The 20,473-nt window shown below is 39.4% G+C and overlaps 1 protein-coding gene across 3 annotated transcripts in view; it reads right to left on the reverse strand.

Moving 5' to 3' along the window:
• Window positions 1–12,319: 12,319 nt before the first annotated feature.
• Window positions 12,320–20,473, reverse strand: part of LOC144683823 (fibronectin type-III domain-containing protein 3A-like) — a 152,636-nt gene continuing 144,482 nt past the window's right edge. For 2 of the 3 annotated variants that reach the window (XM_078547290.1, XM_078547289.1), the window contains exons 25-26: window positions 18,475–18,596; window positions 12,320–14,778 (exon numbers count right to left, since the gene is read on the reverse strand). In XM_078547290.1, coding sequence (XP_078403416.1) covers window positions 14,461–14,778; window positions 18,475–18,596 — 440 coding nt within the window. In that variant the 3' untranslated portion in view covers window positions 12,320–14,460. The remainder of the gene's footprint in view (window positions 14,779–18,474; window positions 18,597–20,473) is intronic. The other variant, XM_078547291.1, reaches the window with a different exon arrangement.

Raw genomic sequence — 20,473 nt, forward strand, 5'->3', positions numbered from 1 at the left:
GTCTTGCATTCATTGTTGCAGGCCAAGTAATCCCATTTTTGATCCTTGCTTCTCTGAAGCCTTTGACACATTTTAAGATATAAATCAATAGGAGATGGGGGTTATTTCATCCTCCACAGGGGTTTTGAATGTCTGATAAGTATCTGGCTAGTTATCAGTCCCCATTGTTGTAATAAAACTGCAGCTGATCAAAATCCAGCATTTTGCATTTTAAATACCTTCCTTTCAAGAATGCCCCCGTTTGAAGTGGACCTTGACACACTCCCCCAGGTGTGAAATTCCAGGTAACAGATCTGCAGTGCAACTCATATAGAAACTTTCCAGAAAGGTGGTCAACTTTACAGTATTAGCTATCAAGTGACATGTGGCAGCGGTTTTTTGATCAGTGTTTTTACTTTTTTTTAAAAAAAAGTCTTCTTTAAACAGTTCAATATTCCTGTGCTTAGCTGCTGAAGTTGTGGGCAGCTTTCACTCTGTCAGTTTCCTGTTGTTGTGATAACGTATTGTTGCCTCCCAAATTTGTTCCCATCTTTCCTGGAACTCCAGGTTTGAATCCCTCCAATCAGGTTTCCAACCCTGATACAAGGCTGAAACAGGTCTTATCAGAGTCACAAATAACATTCTAAGTGACTGTGACAATGGTAAACATTCCATCATCATCCTCCTCGACCTGTCTGCATCCTTTGACACTGTTGACCACACCATCCTCCTCCAATACCTCTCCACTGCATCCATCTGGGTGGGATTGCAGTTACCTGATTTCATTCTTATCGATCTAGCCATAGCCGTAGAATCACTTGCAATGGCTTTTCCTCCTGCTCCTGCATAGTTACTTCTGGTGACCCCCAAGGATCTATCCTCATCTTCTCATCTACATGCTGCCCTCAGCGACATCATCCGAATGCACAGCACTAGTTTTCACATGTATGCTTATGACACCCAGCTTTACCTCACCACCATCTCTCATGACCCTCTACTGTTAATAAATTATCTGACTGCTTATCTGACATCCAGTAATGGATGAGCACAAATTTCCTACAATTAAAATATTGGGAAAACTGAAACCATTGTTTTTCATTCCCACTCCAAACTCTGTTCCCTAACTTCTGATTCCATCCCTCTCCCTAGTAACAGCCTGAGATTAAGCTAGTCTGTTCACAACATTGGATTCACGTTTGATCCTGTGACGAAATTCCAACCTCATATTTGTGCCATCACTAAGGCTGTCTATTTCCAGCTGTGTAACATCTCTCAACTCTGCTGCCCGAGTCTTAACTCACAGTAAGTCCCATTCCCCTATCATCCCTGTGTTCGCTGATCTACATGGGCTGCCAGTCAATCAACATCTTGACTTTAAATTTTTCATCCTTGTTTTCAATTCCCTCCATAGTCTCGCCCCTCCCTATCTCTGCAATCTCCTCTAGCCACACAACACTCTGAAATATCTAATTCTGGCCTCTTGTGCATCCCCAATTTTAAGTGCTCCACCATTGGTGGACCTGCCTTCAGTTGCCTAGGTCACAAACTCTGAAATACCCTCCCTATACCTTACCGCCTCGCTATCTCATTTTCCTCCATTAAGACACTCCTTAAAACCTACCTCTTTGACAAAGCTTCTGGTCATCTGACCTAATATCTGCTTATGTTGTCACACTTTGTTTTATAATGCTCTTGTGAAAGGCCTTGGGATATTTCATTACTTTAAAGGCACTATGTAAATATAGCTGTTGCAGTAGGACATTACATTAATTTCAGGCAATACAATTTTGAAGATTTACAGATAAAGTTTCCTGGAACCATACTTTGTGGAAGCAACCAGGGGAGAGGCTACATTAGAACATTTTTTTGTAATGTGACAGGGTTAATTAGTAATTTCATTGTAAGGGAGTCTCTGGAAAGAGTGATCATAATATGACAATTTCACATTGAGTTTGGGGATGATGTACAAATTTGAAATTAGAATATAGAACTTACATAAAAAACAATTACATAGGTATAAGGTGAAAGTTGGCTGAGGTAGATTGGAAAATTAGATTAAAAAGTATGACAGTAGTGTCATTTACGGCAGAGAAGGAGGCCATTCAGCTCATCACATCTATGATGGCTCTCCGTGGAACAATCCAGTGAGTCTCACTCCCCCGTTCTATCCCCATAGCTCTGTAAGTTTATTTCCTTCGTGTGCCCAACCAATTTTGTTGTGAAATCATTGATCACTTCTGCTTCCACCTCTTAGGCAGCAGCTTCCAGGTCATTACCACTCGCTGAGTAAAAATGTTCTTCCTCACATTCCCCCGGCATCTCTTGCCCAAAGACTTAAATCTGTGTCATCTGTTACGATCAGCTAATGGGAACTGCTTTTTCCTGTCTACCCCATCCGAACCAATCATAATCTTGTACACCTTTATGAAATTTCCCCTCAATCTCCTCTGCTCCAAGGCGAACAATTCCAATGCAAACTAACATTGTAGCTAAAATTCCCCCATCCCTGGAACCATTCTGGTAAATCTCCTGAAGTGTTTGGTGTTTTTTTTCCCTGATTGTTGTTTTTAAAACTGTTATCTGCCACTGATATTAAACTAACTGGCCTTTCACCCTTTCTTGAATAAGGTGTCAGTCACATTTGCCACTCTCCAATTCTCTGGCACCTCTCCTGTATTGAAGAGAGATTGGAAGATTATAGCAAGCTCTTCCACTATCTCCATTCCCACTTCCTTTAGCAACGTGAGATGCAAGCCATCCAGGCCAAGTGACTTATCCACAATGCATAGCCAGCCTTTTCAGTAACTCCTGCCTCTCAGTTTTCACCACATCCATTACCTCTACCATCTCTGCTGCTACCGATATTTTGTCAGATTCCTCCTCTTTAGTAAACACCATTACAAAGAACTCAGTTAAGTTCTAGCATTGGCCTGTGTCTCTAAGGATATATCGCCATCTTTGTCCCTAATAGGACCCACTCCACCTCTTACTATAGGCTTATTTAAAAGGTTAAAGTACAGAAAACAGAGTGTCGGATTAGGCAAGTAATGTTGGCAGGGTGTTACCAGCAGGGTGCCACAAGGATCAGTGTTGGGTTCTCAGCTATTTACAATTTATATTAATGACTTAGATTGATGACTGAGATATAACTTATCCTAGTTTGCTGATGATGCAAATCTAAGTTCAAAAGTAAGCTGTGGGGAGGACTCAACAAATCTGCAAAGGGATATAGGTAAAGGGAAAGGGGCAGATGGAGTACAACCTGGTGAAATGAGAGGCTATTCACTTTGATAGAAAGAATAGAAAAATTGAATATTTTTCAAATGGTGAGAAATTATTAAATGTTGATGTTCAGAGAAGGATTTCAGCGTTTTTGTACATGAAATACAAAGTTAACATGCAGGTACAGCAAGCAATTAGGAAGTCAGATAGAAAGTCATGCTGTAATTGTACAGAGCTCTGGTGACACCATACCTTTGTGTGCAGTTTTAATCTCTGTACCTAAGGCACAAGATTGATTGATGAGAAGGTTGTTCTGTGAGCTGAGATTGAGTAGAATTGACCTTTAAACCTGGAGTTTAGAAGAATGAGAAGTGATCTCATTGAAACATACAAGACTCTGAAAGGGCTTGACAGGGTAGATCTGCTGAGAGGCTGTCTGAAGAGTCTATAACCAGTGGTCATAGTCTCAGTATAAGGGGACAACCATTTTGGACTGAGAAGAGGCAAATTTTCTTCAGAGGGTTATGAATATTTGGAATTCTCTACCTGAGAAGATTGTGGATGTTCAGTCATTGTGTATATTCAAGACTGAGATTGATAGATTTTTGGACTGTCAGGGAATTGAGCAATATGGGGACCAGTGAGAAATTGGATTTAAGTTTGAGAATGAGCCATGATCTTATTAAATAGCAGAGTTAGCTTGAGGGACTGAATTGCCTACTGCTGCTCCAGTTTCTTATGTACATGTTAATGAGCATTCCAATGAAGAATTAACAAAAATGAGAATAGCATATTTTAAGAAATATACATATATTTTGAAAAATATATCCATATGTATTTTTGAATCCCTCCAGGTCCTTGACCTTCTCTATCTCATAACCACCTTCAGTGCTACAGCTGTCTGCAATCTCTATGCTCTTCCAATTCTGGTTCTTGCACATCCCTAATTTTTATTGCTGCACCATTGGTGGCTGCACCTTCAGCCACCTAATAGGGGTGTCAGCTGTGGCTCAGTCCATAGCACCCTCGCCTTTGAATCAGAGGGTTGTGGGTTCATGTCCCACTCCTGGAAACCAAGAACTGTGATTGTACTCGAAAGAGTTGCAATCTGTGACTGTTGATAACTCGAAAGAGTTTCAGCCACCTAATTCCTAAGCTCTGGAAATCCCTCCCAACATCTCTCCTCCTCTAAGGTTATTTTCTCTTTAATCTTTGATGGGATGCAGGTGTCACTGGCAAGGCCAGCATTTGTTTCTCATCCCTAATTGCCCTTGAACTGCATGGCCATTTCAGAGGGCAGTTAAGAGTCAACCACATTGCTGTGGATCTGGAGTCTCATGTAGGCCAGATCAGGTAAGGTTGCCAGATTTACTTCCTTGAAGGACATTAGTGAACCAAGTGGGTTTTTATGACAATTGATGATGGTTTCATGATCATCATTACTGAGATTAGCTTTCAATTCCAGTTTCTTTTTTGCTGAATTTAAATTCTACCAGCTGTCATGGTGGGATTTGAACTCGTGTCCCCAGGGCTTTAGCCTGGTTCTCTGAAATACTGAGCTAATGTCTGTTAACTGTTTCACTCTACACAGATGCTGCCACACCTACTGAGTATTTCCAGCATTTTCTGTTGTCTCCTGTGGCTCTGTGTCAAATGTTGCTGATTAGTGCTCTTGTTAAAGATGTTAGGATGTTTTACTACATTAAAGATGCTTTAGAAAAGCAAATCATTGTGTGTTCATAACAGTAATTTGCTGAGACAAAAGTTATGCATTTCAATAATCACCATTTTTGACTCAGATGGCAGCCAATAGACTTTAGTAGATTCAGCAAGTAATAAATCAAAATAGAACTGTATTGCTACAACAGCAGAGTATTAGTCAAATTTCACATTGCTACTCTCAGACCAACTCATAAATATTGTATTTATAAACTGGAATAACTGATGTTCTTCAGCCTTGAAAAGGGAATTGACTGAGTGGGACTTTGTATGACCATGATAAAGATAAATTTAATCATTGCTTTTAGATCAGCTAGAAAGGAAAGGCAAAGGGGCAGAAGCTGAAATTTTGCGAAAGGTATATTTGGAACTGATGTTTGGAAGTATTTTTTTTTTTACACAAAGAGTGACTAAGATGGACTTCCAGGCAGAGTTTTGCAAGCTGTTATGACCAGGTTAGGAGGGGTGAGTTGACTCCTCTCTTGGTCCCAGTCCTGGGTTGGTTGTAAAAAGAGTTTAAAATTTTAAAAAGACGTAATATTGCCAACTCAACGTGTAATTAACTGTGTATGGCTTGGTGTAAGAATTAAGCCAGCCAGATTTCTTAAGTTAACAAGTAAGGAGTTAGTTTTATTACTAAAACTCACTCAGGTAGAGATATAGAAATTAACAAAAAGGTTTAAAATGTATATGTTCAACTTCCCCAGGCATGCATACTACAAAACTTTACAAAGGATCAGATGTTAATCACTTGGCCAAGTGAAAAAAGATAGTCAGAAAAATTATTCACGGATTGTCCGAATGCTTGTTCACAGCTAGTCACTTTCCACAGTGGCTGCTATTACTTTGGTTTCTCACTAAAGCAATTACTCTGCAGTTGTGGCTGATTGGTTCTCTTTTCTCTTAAAGGAATATTCCAACTCAACACCACTGCCTTCAAGAGCTCTTGCTTTGCAGCATTGAGGACTTCTGGTGGGTTTTCAAAGCACAAACAGGGGTCAGCTTTGTATAGAGGTTTCAGTGAGAGTGGCTAAGGCTGTTGTCCCTACTGTCCCCGAGGCAGTCTTTGTTAGTTCAAATCCGGTATATTTTACACCTAAGAGAGGGGTCACGTGACCTCCGGTTTCAATCTGGGGTTTATCTTGGCCATTGCCTCAGAGCTCCATCAACTGTCTCCCTATAAAGTGGCTTGTGGCCTTAACAAATGCAACTTAGTCAGAGTCATAGAGGTCTACAGCACAGAAAAAGGCCCTTCGGCTTATTGAGTATGCACCGGTCAAACAAGTAACTAACTATTCTAATCGCATTTTTCAGCACTAGGCCATAGTCTTGTACGCCATGGCATCGCAAGTGCACATCCAAATACTTCTTGAATGTTATGAGGGTTTCTGCCTCTACCACCCTTTCAGGCAGTGAGTTCCAGATTTCCATCACCCTCTTCGTGAAAAAATTCTTCCTCACTAGCTGCTATAGGCCAGTGTCCTTTGTTTAGCACAAAATGTTCTTTTTACGTTCTATACATATACAGGTCACAGTATAAATTAATATTCTATACATATATACATCTTCATAAGAGACCTTGGAGTAATTTAAGGGTGCCAGGACCTCTGAAAACTTGTATTGCAAATCTCAGAAATGTTTCCTTGCTCAATTTTTGGATATGCCATGAACACAATGAAGACCTATCCATGTGCAGTAGGGATCTCCCAAGGGGGGTCCAAGGTTCCCTTGTTAAGAGTGCAGAATGTGTGGGGCAGGATTTTCTAGCTGCTTTAGAATTTGCACATAAAAAAAACCTTAACCCTGCCCCTCCACTTTCAATTCAGATGGGGAAAAATGGCTAATTTTGTTCTGAAATTGCTGCAAGTCATATAAAAATGAACCAGAAATCCAACAATTCATGGGACTGCTCCAGTTAGTGACATAGCCCTGGAAGTCATATTGAGGAATATTCTGGTAAGGAAATATGTCAACATTGTGGATGTTTGGTTATAAGAGAAACTCTCATCTGCAAGTTGCAGTCAGTGTTGCCTAGGGACAGGTGATTAAATAGATCATTGCAATGTCTTTTGTTAAGCAGCCAGCCTCCCAGATAAGGAAGAAATTCTGCACCTTCAGTTTTCCACATATCTTTGGAATAGTTTGCAATGGCGTCTTTGTAACACATACAATTGCCTCTTAACAAGCTGCATCCTACACACCCCTATTATGAAATGGTGAATAGGCCCATGAAAGATTTTTCCAATATCCATTTACGTGCTGCCTGTTCTTGCACTCATAGTACAGTAGCTAGCTACCTGGTTCTGATAGAACTCAGGAAACAGTCTGCATTTAATTCATGTCCTCCCACTGTGGACCAAAGAATCCCATAATAGAAATGGGAGATTAAAAACAGCAAGCATTGGCACACCTTGAAAAGCTAATTCTCCACACTGTAGGTCAACATGCCACAATTCCCATTGGCAAGGGTCGTGCAGGTCTTGAATCGGAATCTGCAGATGACTAATATTCTTTCATCTTATTCTTCTTTCCATAGTTACCAGTTTATTATTACTCCTTTATCCTCTCTTCAACTTTTTCCCTCCATCTTGTTGCAGGATTGCTGGTTTCCACATAGGGAAGGCTACATTGACCAAAAAAAAGAGGAGAATATCTGCCACTTTTGGTAAAGCAACTTTGATCTATGGATTAAATTTAAAAGCCAGATGTTTGATAGTAATTGCATATTAAACTTTTCAGATCAATCTTACCATGTTTTCAGATTCATGATGTCATGCTTTCCTGCTCAATTTCCTACTTATAACAATTTATAAGCCTTTAATGTAATGTCCCAAGGCGCTTCACAGGAACATTATAAAACAAAGTATGCCATCGAGTCACATAAGAAGATATTAGGATAAAAGCAAAATACTGCGGATGCTGGAAATCTAGAACAAAAATACCTGGAAAAACTCGGCAGGTCTGACAACATCTGCAGGGAGGGATACAGTTGGCATTTCGAGTCCATATGACCCTTCATCAGAACTAAGACATATAGAAATAAGATGAAATATAAGCTGGTAGAGGGGGGTGGGACAGGTAGAGCTCGATAGGGGGCCAGTGATAGGTGGAGGCCAAGAAGAGATTGCCAAAGATGTCATAGACAAAAGGACAAAGGGGTGTTGACGGTGGTGGTATTATCTAAAGAATGTGCTAATGAGGACATTAAAGGGTAGCAAGCAGGACAAGCTAGTGGCAGATGGCCCTAGAATGGCTGGGGTGTGGGGAAGGGATCGAAATGGGCTCAAAGGTGGAGATGAAACAATAGATCGTAATAAATTTAAAAATAGAAGGGAAAAGAAAAACATATTTGTAAAAAAATGATAAATTATTGGAAAAAGGGGGATCAGAAAGGGGCTGGGGATGGAGGAGAGAGTTCATGATCTGAAATTGTTGAACTCAATATTAAGTCCAGAAGACTGTAAAGTGCCTAGTCGGAAGATGAGGTGCTGTTCCTCCAGTTTGCGTTGAGCTTCGCTGGAACATTGCAGCAGGCCAAGGACAGACATGTGGGCAGGGTGGTGTGTTGAAATGGCAAGCGACAGGGAGGTCTGGGTCATGCTTGCGGACAGACCGAAGGTGTTCCACAAAGCGGTCACCCAGTCTGCGTTTGGTCTCTCCAATGTAGAGGAGACCGCATTGGGAGCGGCGAATGTAGTAGACTAAATTGAGGGAAGTGCAAGTGAAGCACTGCTTCACTCGAAAGGAGTGTTTAGGCCCTTGGACGGTGAGGAGGGGGGAAGTAAAGGGGCAGGTGTTGCACCTTCTGCGGTTGCATGGGAAGGTGCCCTGGGAGGGGGTTGAGGTGTAGGGGGTGATGGAACAGTGGACCAGGGTGTCCCAGAGGAAATGATCCCTGCGGAAAGCCACCAGGGGGGTGAAGGGAAGATGTGTTTGGTGGTGGCATCATGCTGGAGTTGGTGGAAATGGCGGAGAATGATCCTTTGAACGCTGAGGCTGGTGGGGTGATAAGTGAGGAGAAGGGGGACCCTATCATGGTTCTGGGAGGGAGAGGAAGGTTTGTTCCCTCCAGAACACCCTGGTCCACTCCTCCATCACCCCCTACACCTCAACCCCCTCCCACGGCACCTTCCCATGCAACTGCAGAAGGTGCAACACCTGCCCCTTTACTTCCCCCCTCCTCACCATCCAAGGGCCCAAACACTCCTTCCAAGTGAAGCAGCACTTCACTTGCACTTCCCTCAATTTAGTCTACTGTACTCGCTGCTCCCAATGCGGTTTCCTCTACATTGGAGAGACCAAACACAGACTGGGTGACCGCTTTGTGGAACACCTTCGGTCTGTCCGCAAGCATGACCCAGACCTCCCTGTCGCTTGACATGTCAACACACCACCCTGCCCACATGTCCGTCCTTGGCCTGCTGCAATGTTCCAGTGAAGTTCAACGCAAACTGGAGGAACAGCACCTCATCTTCCAACTAGGCACATTACAGTCTTCCGGACTTAATATTGAGTTCAACAATTTCAGATCATGAACTCTCTCCTCCATCCCCAGCCCCTTTCTGATCCCCCCTTTTCCAATAATTTATCATTTTTTTACAAGTATATTTTTCTTTTCCCTTCTATTTTTAAATTTATTACGATCTATTGTTTCATCTCCACCTTTGAGCCCATTTCGATCCCTTCCCCACACCCCAGCCATACTAGGGCCATCTGCCACTAGCTTGTCCTGCTTGCTACCCTTTAATGTCCCCATTAGCACATTCTTTCGATAATATCACCACCGTCAACACCCCTTTGTCCTTTTGTCTATGACATCTTTGGCAATCTCTTCTTGGCCTCCACCTATCACTGGCCCCCTATCGAGCTCTACCTGTCCCACCCCCCTCTACCAGCTTATATTTCATCTTATTTCTATATGTCTTAGTTCTGATGAAGGGACATACGGACTCGAAACGTCAACTGTATCCCTCTCCGCAGATGCTGTCAGACCTGCTGAGCTTTTCCAGGTATTTTTGTTTTTGTTAAGGAGACATTAGGTCAGGTAACCAAAGGCTTGGTCAAAGAGATAGGTTTTAAGTAGCGTCTTAAAGGAGGGGAGCGAGGTTGAGACGGAAAGGAGAGGGAATTCCAGAGCTTGGGGCCCTAAGCAAATGAAGGCACAGCCACCAATGGTGGAACAATTATAATTCCTGACTGCTATGATCATTTTAAGACATTTCTGCTTACTTTAATGAAGTCTTAGAAAGTAATACACATAGCCAAATTGGCTTTCAATTGATTATTTCACTTGAAGCGGAGCTCACTTTATGATGGTTTAAAATATTTGAGGTCCAACATCACTGACAAATAACAGCTTGAAAGGTTTAAGAATGGTTAAATTCGTCTACTTAAAATAGTAAAGCACAAAAGGCAGCTACTTGGTCCATGGAGTCTACACCAGCTCTTTTGAAGAGCAGTCCAGCTCCCCAGCTCTTTCCCATACTCTTGCAATTTGTTCTCCAAGTATTTACCAGTAAATGCCTAATAATTTTTTTAGTCTATGTTTGCATAGAAAGAAAGAAACTTGCACATTCATGTCCTCAGGGTGTGCCAAAGTTCAGCACTTCACTTACTTTCCAAATTGTAGTCACTGTCATGTAGACAAATGTGGCAGTCAACTTGTACACAGCCAGGTTTCAGAAACACCAATGAGATAAATGACCAGTTAATTTGTTTCAGTAATTTTGGTTGAGAGCTTAATGCTAGTCAGAACACCAGGATAGTCCTCCGCTCTTCAAATAAACATGAGATTTTTTACATCCATCTCAACTAAAAAACTGGGACACACAAAAACTAAGATTTACATTTGTATGGAGCCTTTCACAATCTCAAGACAATCCCAATGCATTTTCAGCCAATAGAGTACTTTTGAAATGTTTTAATTGTTTAGGGCTGTAATTCAGACAACGTAATTTAGATCAACTTCAGCCCATCCCAAAGCACATTGTAGCCAATTTGAACACAGCAAGCTCCTGCAAACACCATGGGATTAGTATCTGTTTTTGGTGATCAAGGGATAAATATTGGCCAGGACACCAGATATGAAATCCCTGTTCTTCTTTGAAATACCTTTACATCCACCTGAGGACAGGGCCTCGGCTTCATATTTTATCTGAATTATGGCATCTTGGACAATGCAGAGCTCCCTCAATACTGCCCTGGAACTTCAGCCTAGATTGTGTTCTGAAGTGAGGCTTGGACCCTCAACCTCTGACTCAGAGACAAGTGCTACCAACTGAGCCATGGCTGACACTAAATGAGCCACGCTGACACTTTCAATTTAATGTTTCATCCAAAAGATAGCACCTGGTCAGTGTGGCACTTCCGTGGTAGTGCACTAAACATAAGCCTAGATTATGTGCTAAAATCCAGGAGTAAAGTATAACAGTCAAAACAAATGCACTATATGTAGCGTTAACAGAAGTTAGGAAGAGAATTGAAGACACCGGCCAGACATTTCTTTGGGTGTCTAATGAAGTTGCGGTGGGAGATTGGGGAGCTCTGGGGAAATGTGAGCTGAATATCTTTAAATTGTTATGTAGGATGAGATAATTTAGACAGACAAAAACCCAGAAGTAAATCTTAAACCATGAACCAAATTGCCAACGTGAAAAAGAGAAAAAAGATTTGCATTTATGTAAGGCCTTTCACGATCTTAGGATATCCCAAAGCATATCCAATAAAGTACTTTTGAAGTGTAGTCACTGTGGTAATGCAGGAAAAGATATGATTTGTTTGAAATCCTTTTATAGGCACATAGAAAGTTTTCAGGGCAAGAATTCAGACGTATTATGGCTTTGTGCAACATTTGGCGTTCTACATATGGTTATTCAATATTCATCATAGCTAACTTCAATTCAAAATGTCAAAGTGACTTATACACAATACTTTATAAATAGCTTTCTTCCTGCCCAGCAATTTTGTACGTATACGATTCTACACACTATAAATGTAATCTTATTTGCAAGATTTTTAATTATCTACAGTTATACAAGTATTTGCACAAAAAACCCCATAGGATCCCAACCACTTGGGAAAATGTCTCCCCTCAAATTCTCTTTTGCGTTGGCAGTGAATTCTCCCAAATTCAGGAAGCAAATCAAAGCAGTCTCTAAGACGTGATTCACAATTTCTTGAAGACAATTCCTTTCCAAAGAAATTTTAAAAGGTTTTTGATAAATTGTCCAAGTTTGCATTTCAATTATGATCCAAAACACAATTTCCTGTCAAAAAGAAATTAAGTATATTTTTGAAACAGAGCCTAGTTTTAGGAAATGGATGCAGCAGTACAAGTAGTGAAATATAGAACTAAACACTTGACTGTGTCTGAAATAAGTTAGTGTACAAAACCTTAAACTTTATGTAATTAATTTACATTTTATTGGCCGTTATTAAATATATTATCTATTTGATAGTTACAGTTTAGTCATACATTGGAATGGCAGTTTTAACATGAATCTGTGAATGATTCCATATAGTACAATACATAAAGTTGAAAGCAATAATATTTAGTACATTAATGCCACCTAAGGTAGTTTTGGAATGTATATTTAATATTTAAAACTATGCAACATAAAATTACTACTGTACCCAGTACAATAAATTGCAGTAATCAATTTACTGCCAATGGTTTAAGCAGTTATACAACTTGTGTGTTTATTGTACTTAAAACATCCAGAATCAGGCACCATAAGTTTCTTATGAAAATACTCCAGTCTCGAAATCTGCCAGTTTTATACCTCTTTGACTATTTGCTGAAGCACAGCTTGCCCAGGTGTCGAAATGACACTGTTTCAACCAACCACCACCATACAACAGTTAACCACCACCAATGTGGCTTATTCCATTAAAAAACTGAAATTGAAAGATCACCTTTGGCAAAACAGCCCAAAAAACAGCACTATCAGGAATCTTAATTTTAACTGAATGCCACAATTCATTTAAGAAATAAACAGGAAATGAAAAAACAGGCTCACCGGGAAGAAAAGCACGTAAACCATTCTACAGGACTATTGAGACTAAACATTTGTTTCTGTTTAGTTATCCAAATAGGGAAACAGATTTTCCAGTAACAGGGCAATCCAATACATTGAGAAACTGTTAATTAAGTTAAGACTTGCTACAAGTTTAATACATTCATACATAAATTTCCTGTACTTAACTGTAATAAATAAAATATAAAATGGAAGATATATATTTGGAGAGATTATTTTAGAATTGCACCATAAATGAAATTCCTAGGAGAAAAAAGATATTGCTACTTCACAACATAATGACTCGCCCTTTCTTTCTTCACAAACCAACTGAGCTGGTTGAAAGTGAAAGTTTTAAACTCATTTCTTCCATGTGCACATCCTTAAAAACCAAATGGCGCCGTCTCTGATGCTAAAGTAGTGGAATGTAATACTGACATTCTACATGATGGCATATAATGTGGTCATTTGGGTACTCTGCAGCATTTTGGAAATCATGCTTAGCAAAATGATAAATCATATTCTAAAATTGCAAGTTTGTTTTGAGATTCACAATAACTTGGAGGACGTATCTTAAAGGCTATGTTCTTTCCTCTATTTCAATTAAAGGAAAAACTAAGAAACTTATTACATTTTAGTTTATTGTTTTTTTCTGGATATTGTATTCTTGGAAAAAAACTGCACAGTTTGAACCAAACAGTGAAACATTTATAACAAACTGCAACTTTTATATTGCACTGTTACAATCAGAGACATTATTAAAATTTGTGCTTTGCTACAAAGTGCTGCAGTTTATTGCAAGCACGTTAGCACTGAATTACCTTCATGGATTGCCAGAAAACAAAGAAGTTAAATGCAAATCTGGGGTCCAACACAGTCACCTTTAAGTATACAGGTGATGCAATTTGCAGGACTTTTTTCAAACTAACTGCACAGTACAAACTATATTTTTTCAAACTTATGTTCAATACACATTTAACTACCCTGCAACCAGCAGTGGTTATGCTTTTCTTTTGTGTAATGAAACCATATGCACTAGAATCTTTCACTAAAGTAGTTCATAGTTCATCTGAAGTCATGACCACTAATAAAGCTCTGCTCTAGATCATAAAAACCTTTGCTATCTCAATATGTTCCCTACTATTGTTTAAAATTGGCTTGCGTCTACTGCACCTCTCTCAGCTCTTTCAGAAGGGCTCCTTTTGCAAAACCTAAACATCTACTGGCTGGATAGCACTGGCTTGAGGGTCTAAAATACTAAGGCAATCCTAGCTGTCCGTAGAGCAGCTGTTTTGGAAATTAGAAGCCTCAGATGACCCCTTTATGAGAATTGTGGCTTTGCATGTGCACAGGGTTCTGCTACCACTGCCTCACATTCTGTCAGCAGCAAGAAGGATGGAAATGTATGTTCTCAGCATACAATCATTTCCAACTATCAGTTTAATTTGGACGATAAACCGAGAAAAAAAGCCAGAGTCTTTATCGTAGATGATACAAACATAGCCATTAATGTGTTTTTCAATCTCTACTTAATTACAAAGTACTGAATAATGAAAGCAAACAAAATGGAAACTACAGCAAAGCCCGCAACAATCAGGGCAGCAAACTGCTCATCAGTTAGTGTTTCCTTGTTGACCTTTGTGAGCTCCACAGTAGTTTCGGAACTACTTGAGGCGGATTCTTGTCTCTGAGATGAGAATGGCACAGTTGGACTGTAGGGTCCATAGAGTTCTTGCATTCCAACAGCATCTTGATACTGGCGGCCAGCACAGACCTTGAACCTATATTCACAGTTTGTCTGAAAGTTTGTGAAATGAAATGAAGTCGCTGGCCCCTTGTACACCTAGATTTAAACACAGAAAATAACATAAGTAATTCATCTCTTATTAAATGAAACATATTTAAACAACTTTTTTGGTTAATGTGTTTGATGTGTCAGCCATGGTTCAGTTGGTAGCATTTAGTTAGAAGGTTATGGATTCAAATTCCACTCCAGAACCTGAGTACAAAAATCCAGACTGGCACTTCAGTGCAGTACTGTCTTTTGGATGAGATGTTAAACCAAGGTCTGATTTCCCCTCAGGTGGACACAGTAGATGCATGGGATCTTTTTGGAAGAAGAGTAGGGGAATTAGCTCCGGCATCCTGCCTTGGTCAATATTCAACCCTCAAAGTAAAAACAAAACACATACTGATGTTGGTGAGAGTTACTGTTTGCAAAAAAGCTGCCACATTTCCTGCATTCCAACAACGATGACAGCTCAGAAGTACTTCACTGGCAGTAAACCGTTTTGGGATGAATGATGGTTGTGCAAGGCTCTGAGAATTTTTTTGTTCAATAAGGTCTATAACCACTCAAGTCAGGCATGATATGGGGGAAAATTACAGATATATAAGGTTTCCATGATTAAGTCAACAATAGCCACAGTATTCAATTCCAGAGTGACATCGACACACATCCACTTCATCCCAAACCTCAAGTTAACACACAAATCTCAGATATCAATTTTATCAGCCAGAAGCAGATTTGGTTCAGGAACATGTATACATTTATATACCAGTAGATGTACCATGATAATGCTCACTAAGTGAGACTGTTGCTTGCTTCTCCATTATTTAACTGTCACTGTCTGTTGCTCCATTGATTGAATGAGAGCCAGTGTGTTCCTTGCTTCATTCATTTATTAATTTGCTGATGCCCAGTGTTCAATTAATTGATTAATTCACTATGCCTGCTTCTCCATTTAGTTTTTGATGTGTTGGCATGCTCAAAGGTCTATTAATTCACTAAATAATCTGCTTCGTCATGAATTCACCAGTGCCTGCTGCTTCATTTTTAAAATTAATTGCTATTTCTACTGCTGTATTAATTTATTCATCTACTGGTATTCCTACCCTATTATTTAGCAGTGCTGTAATGGTCAACAGTAACCTATAGTCTAAGTGGTACTACATGAGGTTTTTGATGGTCTGTTGGTTCCATTTTCATACTGTGATTGTATAATGTGTGATGATGGATTTTTAAAAAAATATTTTTGGGAATATGGTGTATTCTGTAAAGAAGTGTATTTGTGTGTTTCCATACCTTGGCAGCCTACTGTCAACAAGGGCAGATATCGACGACAAGGTTCAACACCACCTTCAGTGGGCCAGCGCAGCCTTTGGCTGCCTGAGTAGGGGAAATGCCCTGAGATCAGATCTGTGTGCTGAGGAGGTGCGAAAGTTGTGAATTTGAAGCAGCCATCCAGTTTCAAGCCAGAAAAGTCTGTTTTCAGAAAGCAGTCTGTATCTGAAACTTTCCTTTTGGATTTCCACCTCTGAGTGGAAGTGTTTGAGGAGTTGTGTAGTACACCTTTATTAAAGTGACAACAATTCTTTGCCTTGGGTAATATTAATGGATTTTTATAGTTAAGATCTATTAGGGAGTTGTTGCCAAGAAGGTAGCTTAATTGTGCGTTTTGGCCAAGCGGATTTTTTGGGGGTTGTTCTGCAAGTCTGTTTTAACTGAGTGGATTTAATCTTATGTGCTTTTTTCTCTTTTTAATAAATCTTTTAATGTTTAAAATCCTAAAGGTGTCACTGGAGTTCTATGCTTTTGGGGTCAGTAGATTTTCCTTCTCGTTTTCAAAATATGAAAAAAAAAACGTTTATAATCAGTAGGAAAGGTTTCATTTTGGGATCTGGCTTCCTCAGCAAATAGCATCTTCTGTGGTCATAACAAATGTCAAAAAAGTCAATGGCTCTTCGCTGTAATTTAAATTCTCCCCATTAAAAAACTTGTGCTATTACAGTGATAGCTTCTGTTATCCATTGTTTTTAAGCTGTATTTCCTATATGCAATTTCACAAGGAATCAGGTAGTACACATTTGTAAGTGCACAGAGTATCTAAAAGAAGGTTACACACTTCAAAGCTCAATGTTAAAGAAAGTTAAATGGACTATGTGGTAGCTAAAATAAAATCTAAAAGGAAAAGTAAGACTGTAAATTACTGATCGTGACTTTTGGCAAACGAAACTGGTCATGTACCCAAGCAGAATTTCCAGTCTGAACACATTGTGACCACTGAAATACATACATTTATTAAAATAATTATCTTTCCAAGAATCTTAAAACAATAATGACCAAACTGAATATCAATTGACTGGGAGAATTCAATTAGCGAGATCAAGAACAGCTTTGAGACCCAATTAGTAACTCTACAACTTCATTACTGATGTCATTTTATAAAAATGAACAGGGATGGATTCTTTATTAAAATTATTTAAATGTTTAAATATACAGTATCCATTTTATGAAGTTTATGGAACACCATGCTGTAACAGCTCCATTGGCAAGATCAAGTTAAAATCTCAGCCAATTATCAGTGGCGCGAATGTTTTTTTTTAATTTTGCCTTTGCCTCCATTCCCTATATCCAAGCGAGTGCTCCATAGCTATGAAACTCAGATTTCTTAATGTTGGAGTTGCTGAGTTCTCAGAGCTGAGCAAGAGTGTTGCTGACTTTCAGTTTTACTTGAAAATCTCCTGTGGCATTGCATATGAAGCATCAATACCAGGTGAAGGTTTAAAATGCAACACATTCCTCTTTCCCATTCTAGTAGTTCAGATACATGAAATGCATCCCACAGCAGTATTAAAAGAATGGGTAGCTCTCCAGTATACTGGCCATTTTGCCACCCTCAAAACTCATTACTCACATGTAGTTGCAAGATGGAAAAAGAAAAGGGAAATGTTTATACATTCAACAAGACAAATTAATGAAATCTCCAGTTTGAAATTACAGCAAAAATCCAAAAACAGTGTTACTGGAAGGCAGCCTGTATTAAATTAATAAGCCACTCAAAGAACAATAGAAAGCATATAGTCAGATGAGATAAAGCTCAAGGATTTCATGAATTAATTTATGCCAGTGACAGAACCCTTCATCAATTCGCGTCAACTACCCTTAATCAATTTGTTGTTTTATTTTCATGTCTTCTTTCACACGGCTGGGGTTTGAATTAACTATAAATTTATACAGAGCCCATGCATTTCATGTGATCTAAGAAAGAAGCTATTTAGCCAGCAGGTAACATACAAATATTCATGATACAATTCCATTTACTTACTGCATTTTTAACGAGGTGGTTAAGGATGCTGACTAACTGGTTTCTTTTTAACATTGGGTTAAATATTGGCAAATTGTTTTTGCTGAAGATCAAGAAATGAACAACCTGGTTAAATTTAAAAAAACACTTCTGCATTTTTTTCCAATTCCTAACTTGTTCACCACAGCTTTTGTTGACCGAAACAAACAGACCTGAGAGATGGAGTTGGGAGGCTAAGATCACTTTGGTGAAACCATCATCTCACAGTATAACAAATGATCTTGTAGCACAGTAACATCTAGCTCCTTCTGTTAAATTGGAAATGTCAACTCAAATTCAAGACTGACAAAGAAAGCTCAACTGTGACTGGAAAAGTGTTACAAGCATTAAGTGTTCCACTTTATAAGACGTGTTGGTACATTCAAGACTCCTATAGGAAAATGTAACACTACCTGCTCAGTATCTCTCCCAATAATAATCTGAAGTGTGTAAACAATTGCATCCCCTTTCATTGGCTGTAGCGCTTCCCACGTGATTTCACAAATGTTTTCTTCCGACATTTGTACTCTGGGAGCTGAAAGGGATTAAAAAGCACATCTGTTTACAACATAAAATTAAGTGTTAGGCAAAGCAGAAAATCCAAAAGTCAACAAATCAGTGGTTTCTTCTGTTGACACTCACTCACTTATAAATGCAAACCTATAGGAAATACTCAGTTAACTTTGAGTATTTATTTCCCTAGTTCTAATTCCCACACTATGCAAGACATCTTCAATGCCACTTTTGTCATTGATATATTACTTTGAATTGTCAAGCCTAAGGTTAATTTGACCAGATCTTCTCATTATTTCAATTTATGCAATTTATTGTATTTATTAAAAGACTAGTTCAACTCAACAAGAGAAAATTACTGAGGGGTGGTGCATTTATGTGGCATGGAACAGGGGAAATCATGTATTTGTCTGGATAATTACTGCATTTTAAGTTCTTCCATATATATATATATATATATATATACACACATATAGACTATACATAGTCTGTACCTAATAAAGATAACTGGAGGACGAATAACAAAACTACTTCATCAAAGAGCCTGCCAACTGTTTAAATATCATCTAAGCACTTAGGGAAAGTAACACATTACCACCATTATTAATGCCTCTGCATCTAATACAACTTAGTGACAATGCAATAGAAGGCAATAGAAGTATCTTGAGTGCAGCATAGCATTCTTCTGCTACATTCACTGACAGTTGTGTTTTGTGAAAGCAGAAATAAGTGTTTAACTAGGGATAAATTGAGAGACGTACAGAAATTCGCATTGATGTTTACAGGTAACGGGGAAATGTAGACTTTTCATCAATTGGTCTATCAATTTCACATAAGATTAGGGGCAACACAAACCTTTTCATTTGAGAATATTTAGTACAAGTATTTCATGTTTTTCATGATTGATAGAAGACAACTATTACATCAGGCCACAATGATAACTTCCTCTGTAAAACTTCAGTCCTCCATTAGTTCATGTTATTACCCCAGAGGGAGAGGCCATTAAGTTTTTTTGCTTTATTTCACTATCTTTTATTACACTATAATTGCCTAAAAGTAAATAACGATTCAGCGACATTTTTAGAAATAACCTTACAGGAAACCCTTTCTTAAGACATGAAAAATATGTTTGTAATTTGCTATAGTGATTCAATGTCCTTTTTCATTCCAGGGTGCTAGTAAACCATGTGAGTAAAACCTAGGTTTTAAATGAATTAAAGGGTTGCTACTTTCTCAGAAGGAAAGCATGATAATTTCATATTGTCAGAGTCTGAGGGCTGAATCGTCCCAGAGTTGCACTAAGTGCGGTAGCGGGCCGGTAAAACAATGTTTTACCCATCAGCCGTAATGGTGGGTTTTCACACCAAACCCATCACATTAGTAAGGCATTCCAGAGAAACACGCCATTTCCATGGCGGGTGGCCTCTCATTCGCCCACCACACCATCACCTCGCCACTTCATCAAGCTGGGCGCCATCTCAGTGCTTCCAGGCCACGACCACTGCAGGGAAGATGTCCACGAAAGGCAACTGCAGCCCCCAGATTTAGTGATGTGTCACTGGAATGCCTTTTGGACACCGTGGAGGCCTGCCACCAATGTCCTCTACCCCTGCTTTGGCTGCAGGATGGACAGCGGCATGACCAACCAGGCTTGGGAGGTGGTAGCAGTGGTGATCAGTGCTAATGCTGCATGGAAGAGGCTGGCCATCCAAAGCAGATAGAGGATGAATGATCTCATTCGTGCAGCCAGGGTATGTCAACTATCTCATCACTCTAAACTCTCAGGCTCAAGGGCATCACACATTCATTGGTATCTCACTCACTGCCAGCTCAAGGGACACCATCACCCATTCTCACACACATACCCTCTCATGTTTATCTGGCCTCATCTCCTCTGGA

This window comes from Cetorhinus maximus, chromosome 8, assembly GCF_964194155.1.
Source record: "Cetorhinus maximus chromosome 8, sCetMax3.hap1.1, whole genome shotgun sequence".
NCBI classification, from domain to species: domain Eukaryota; kingdom Metazoa; phylum Chordata; class Chondrichthyes; order Lamniformes; family Cetorhinidae; genus Cetorhinus; species Cetorhinus maximus.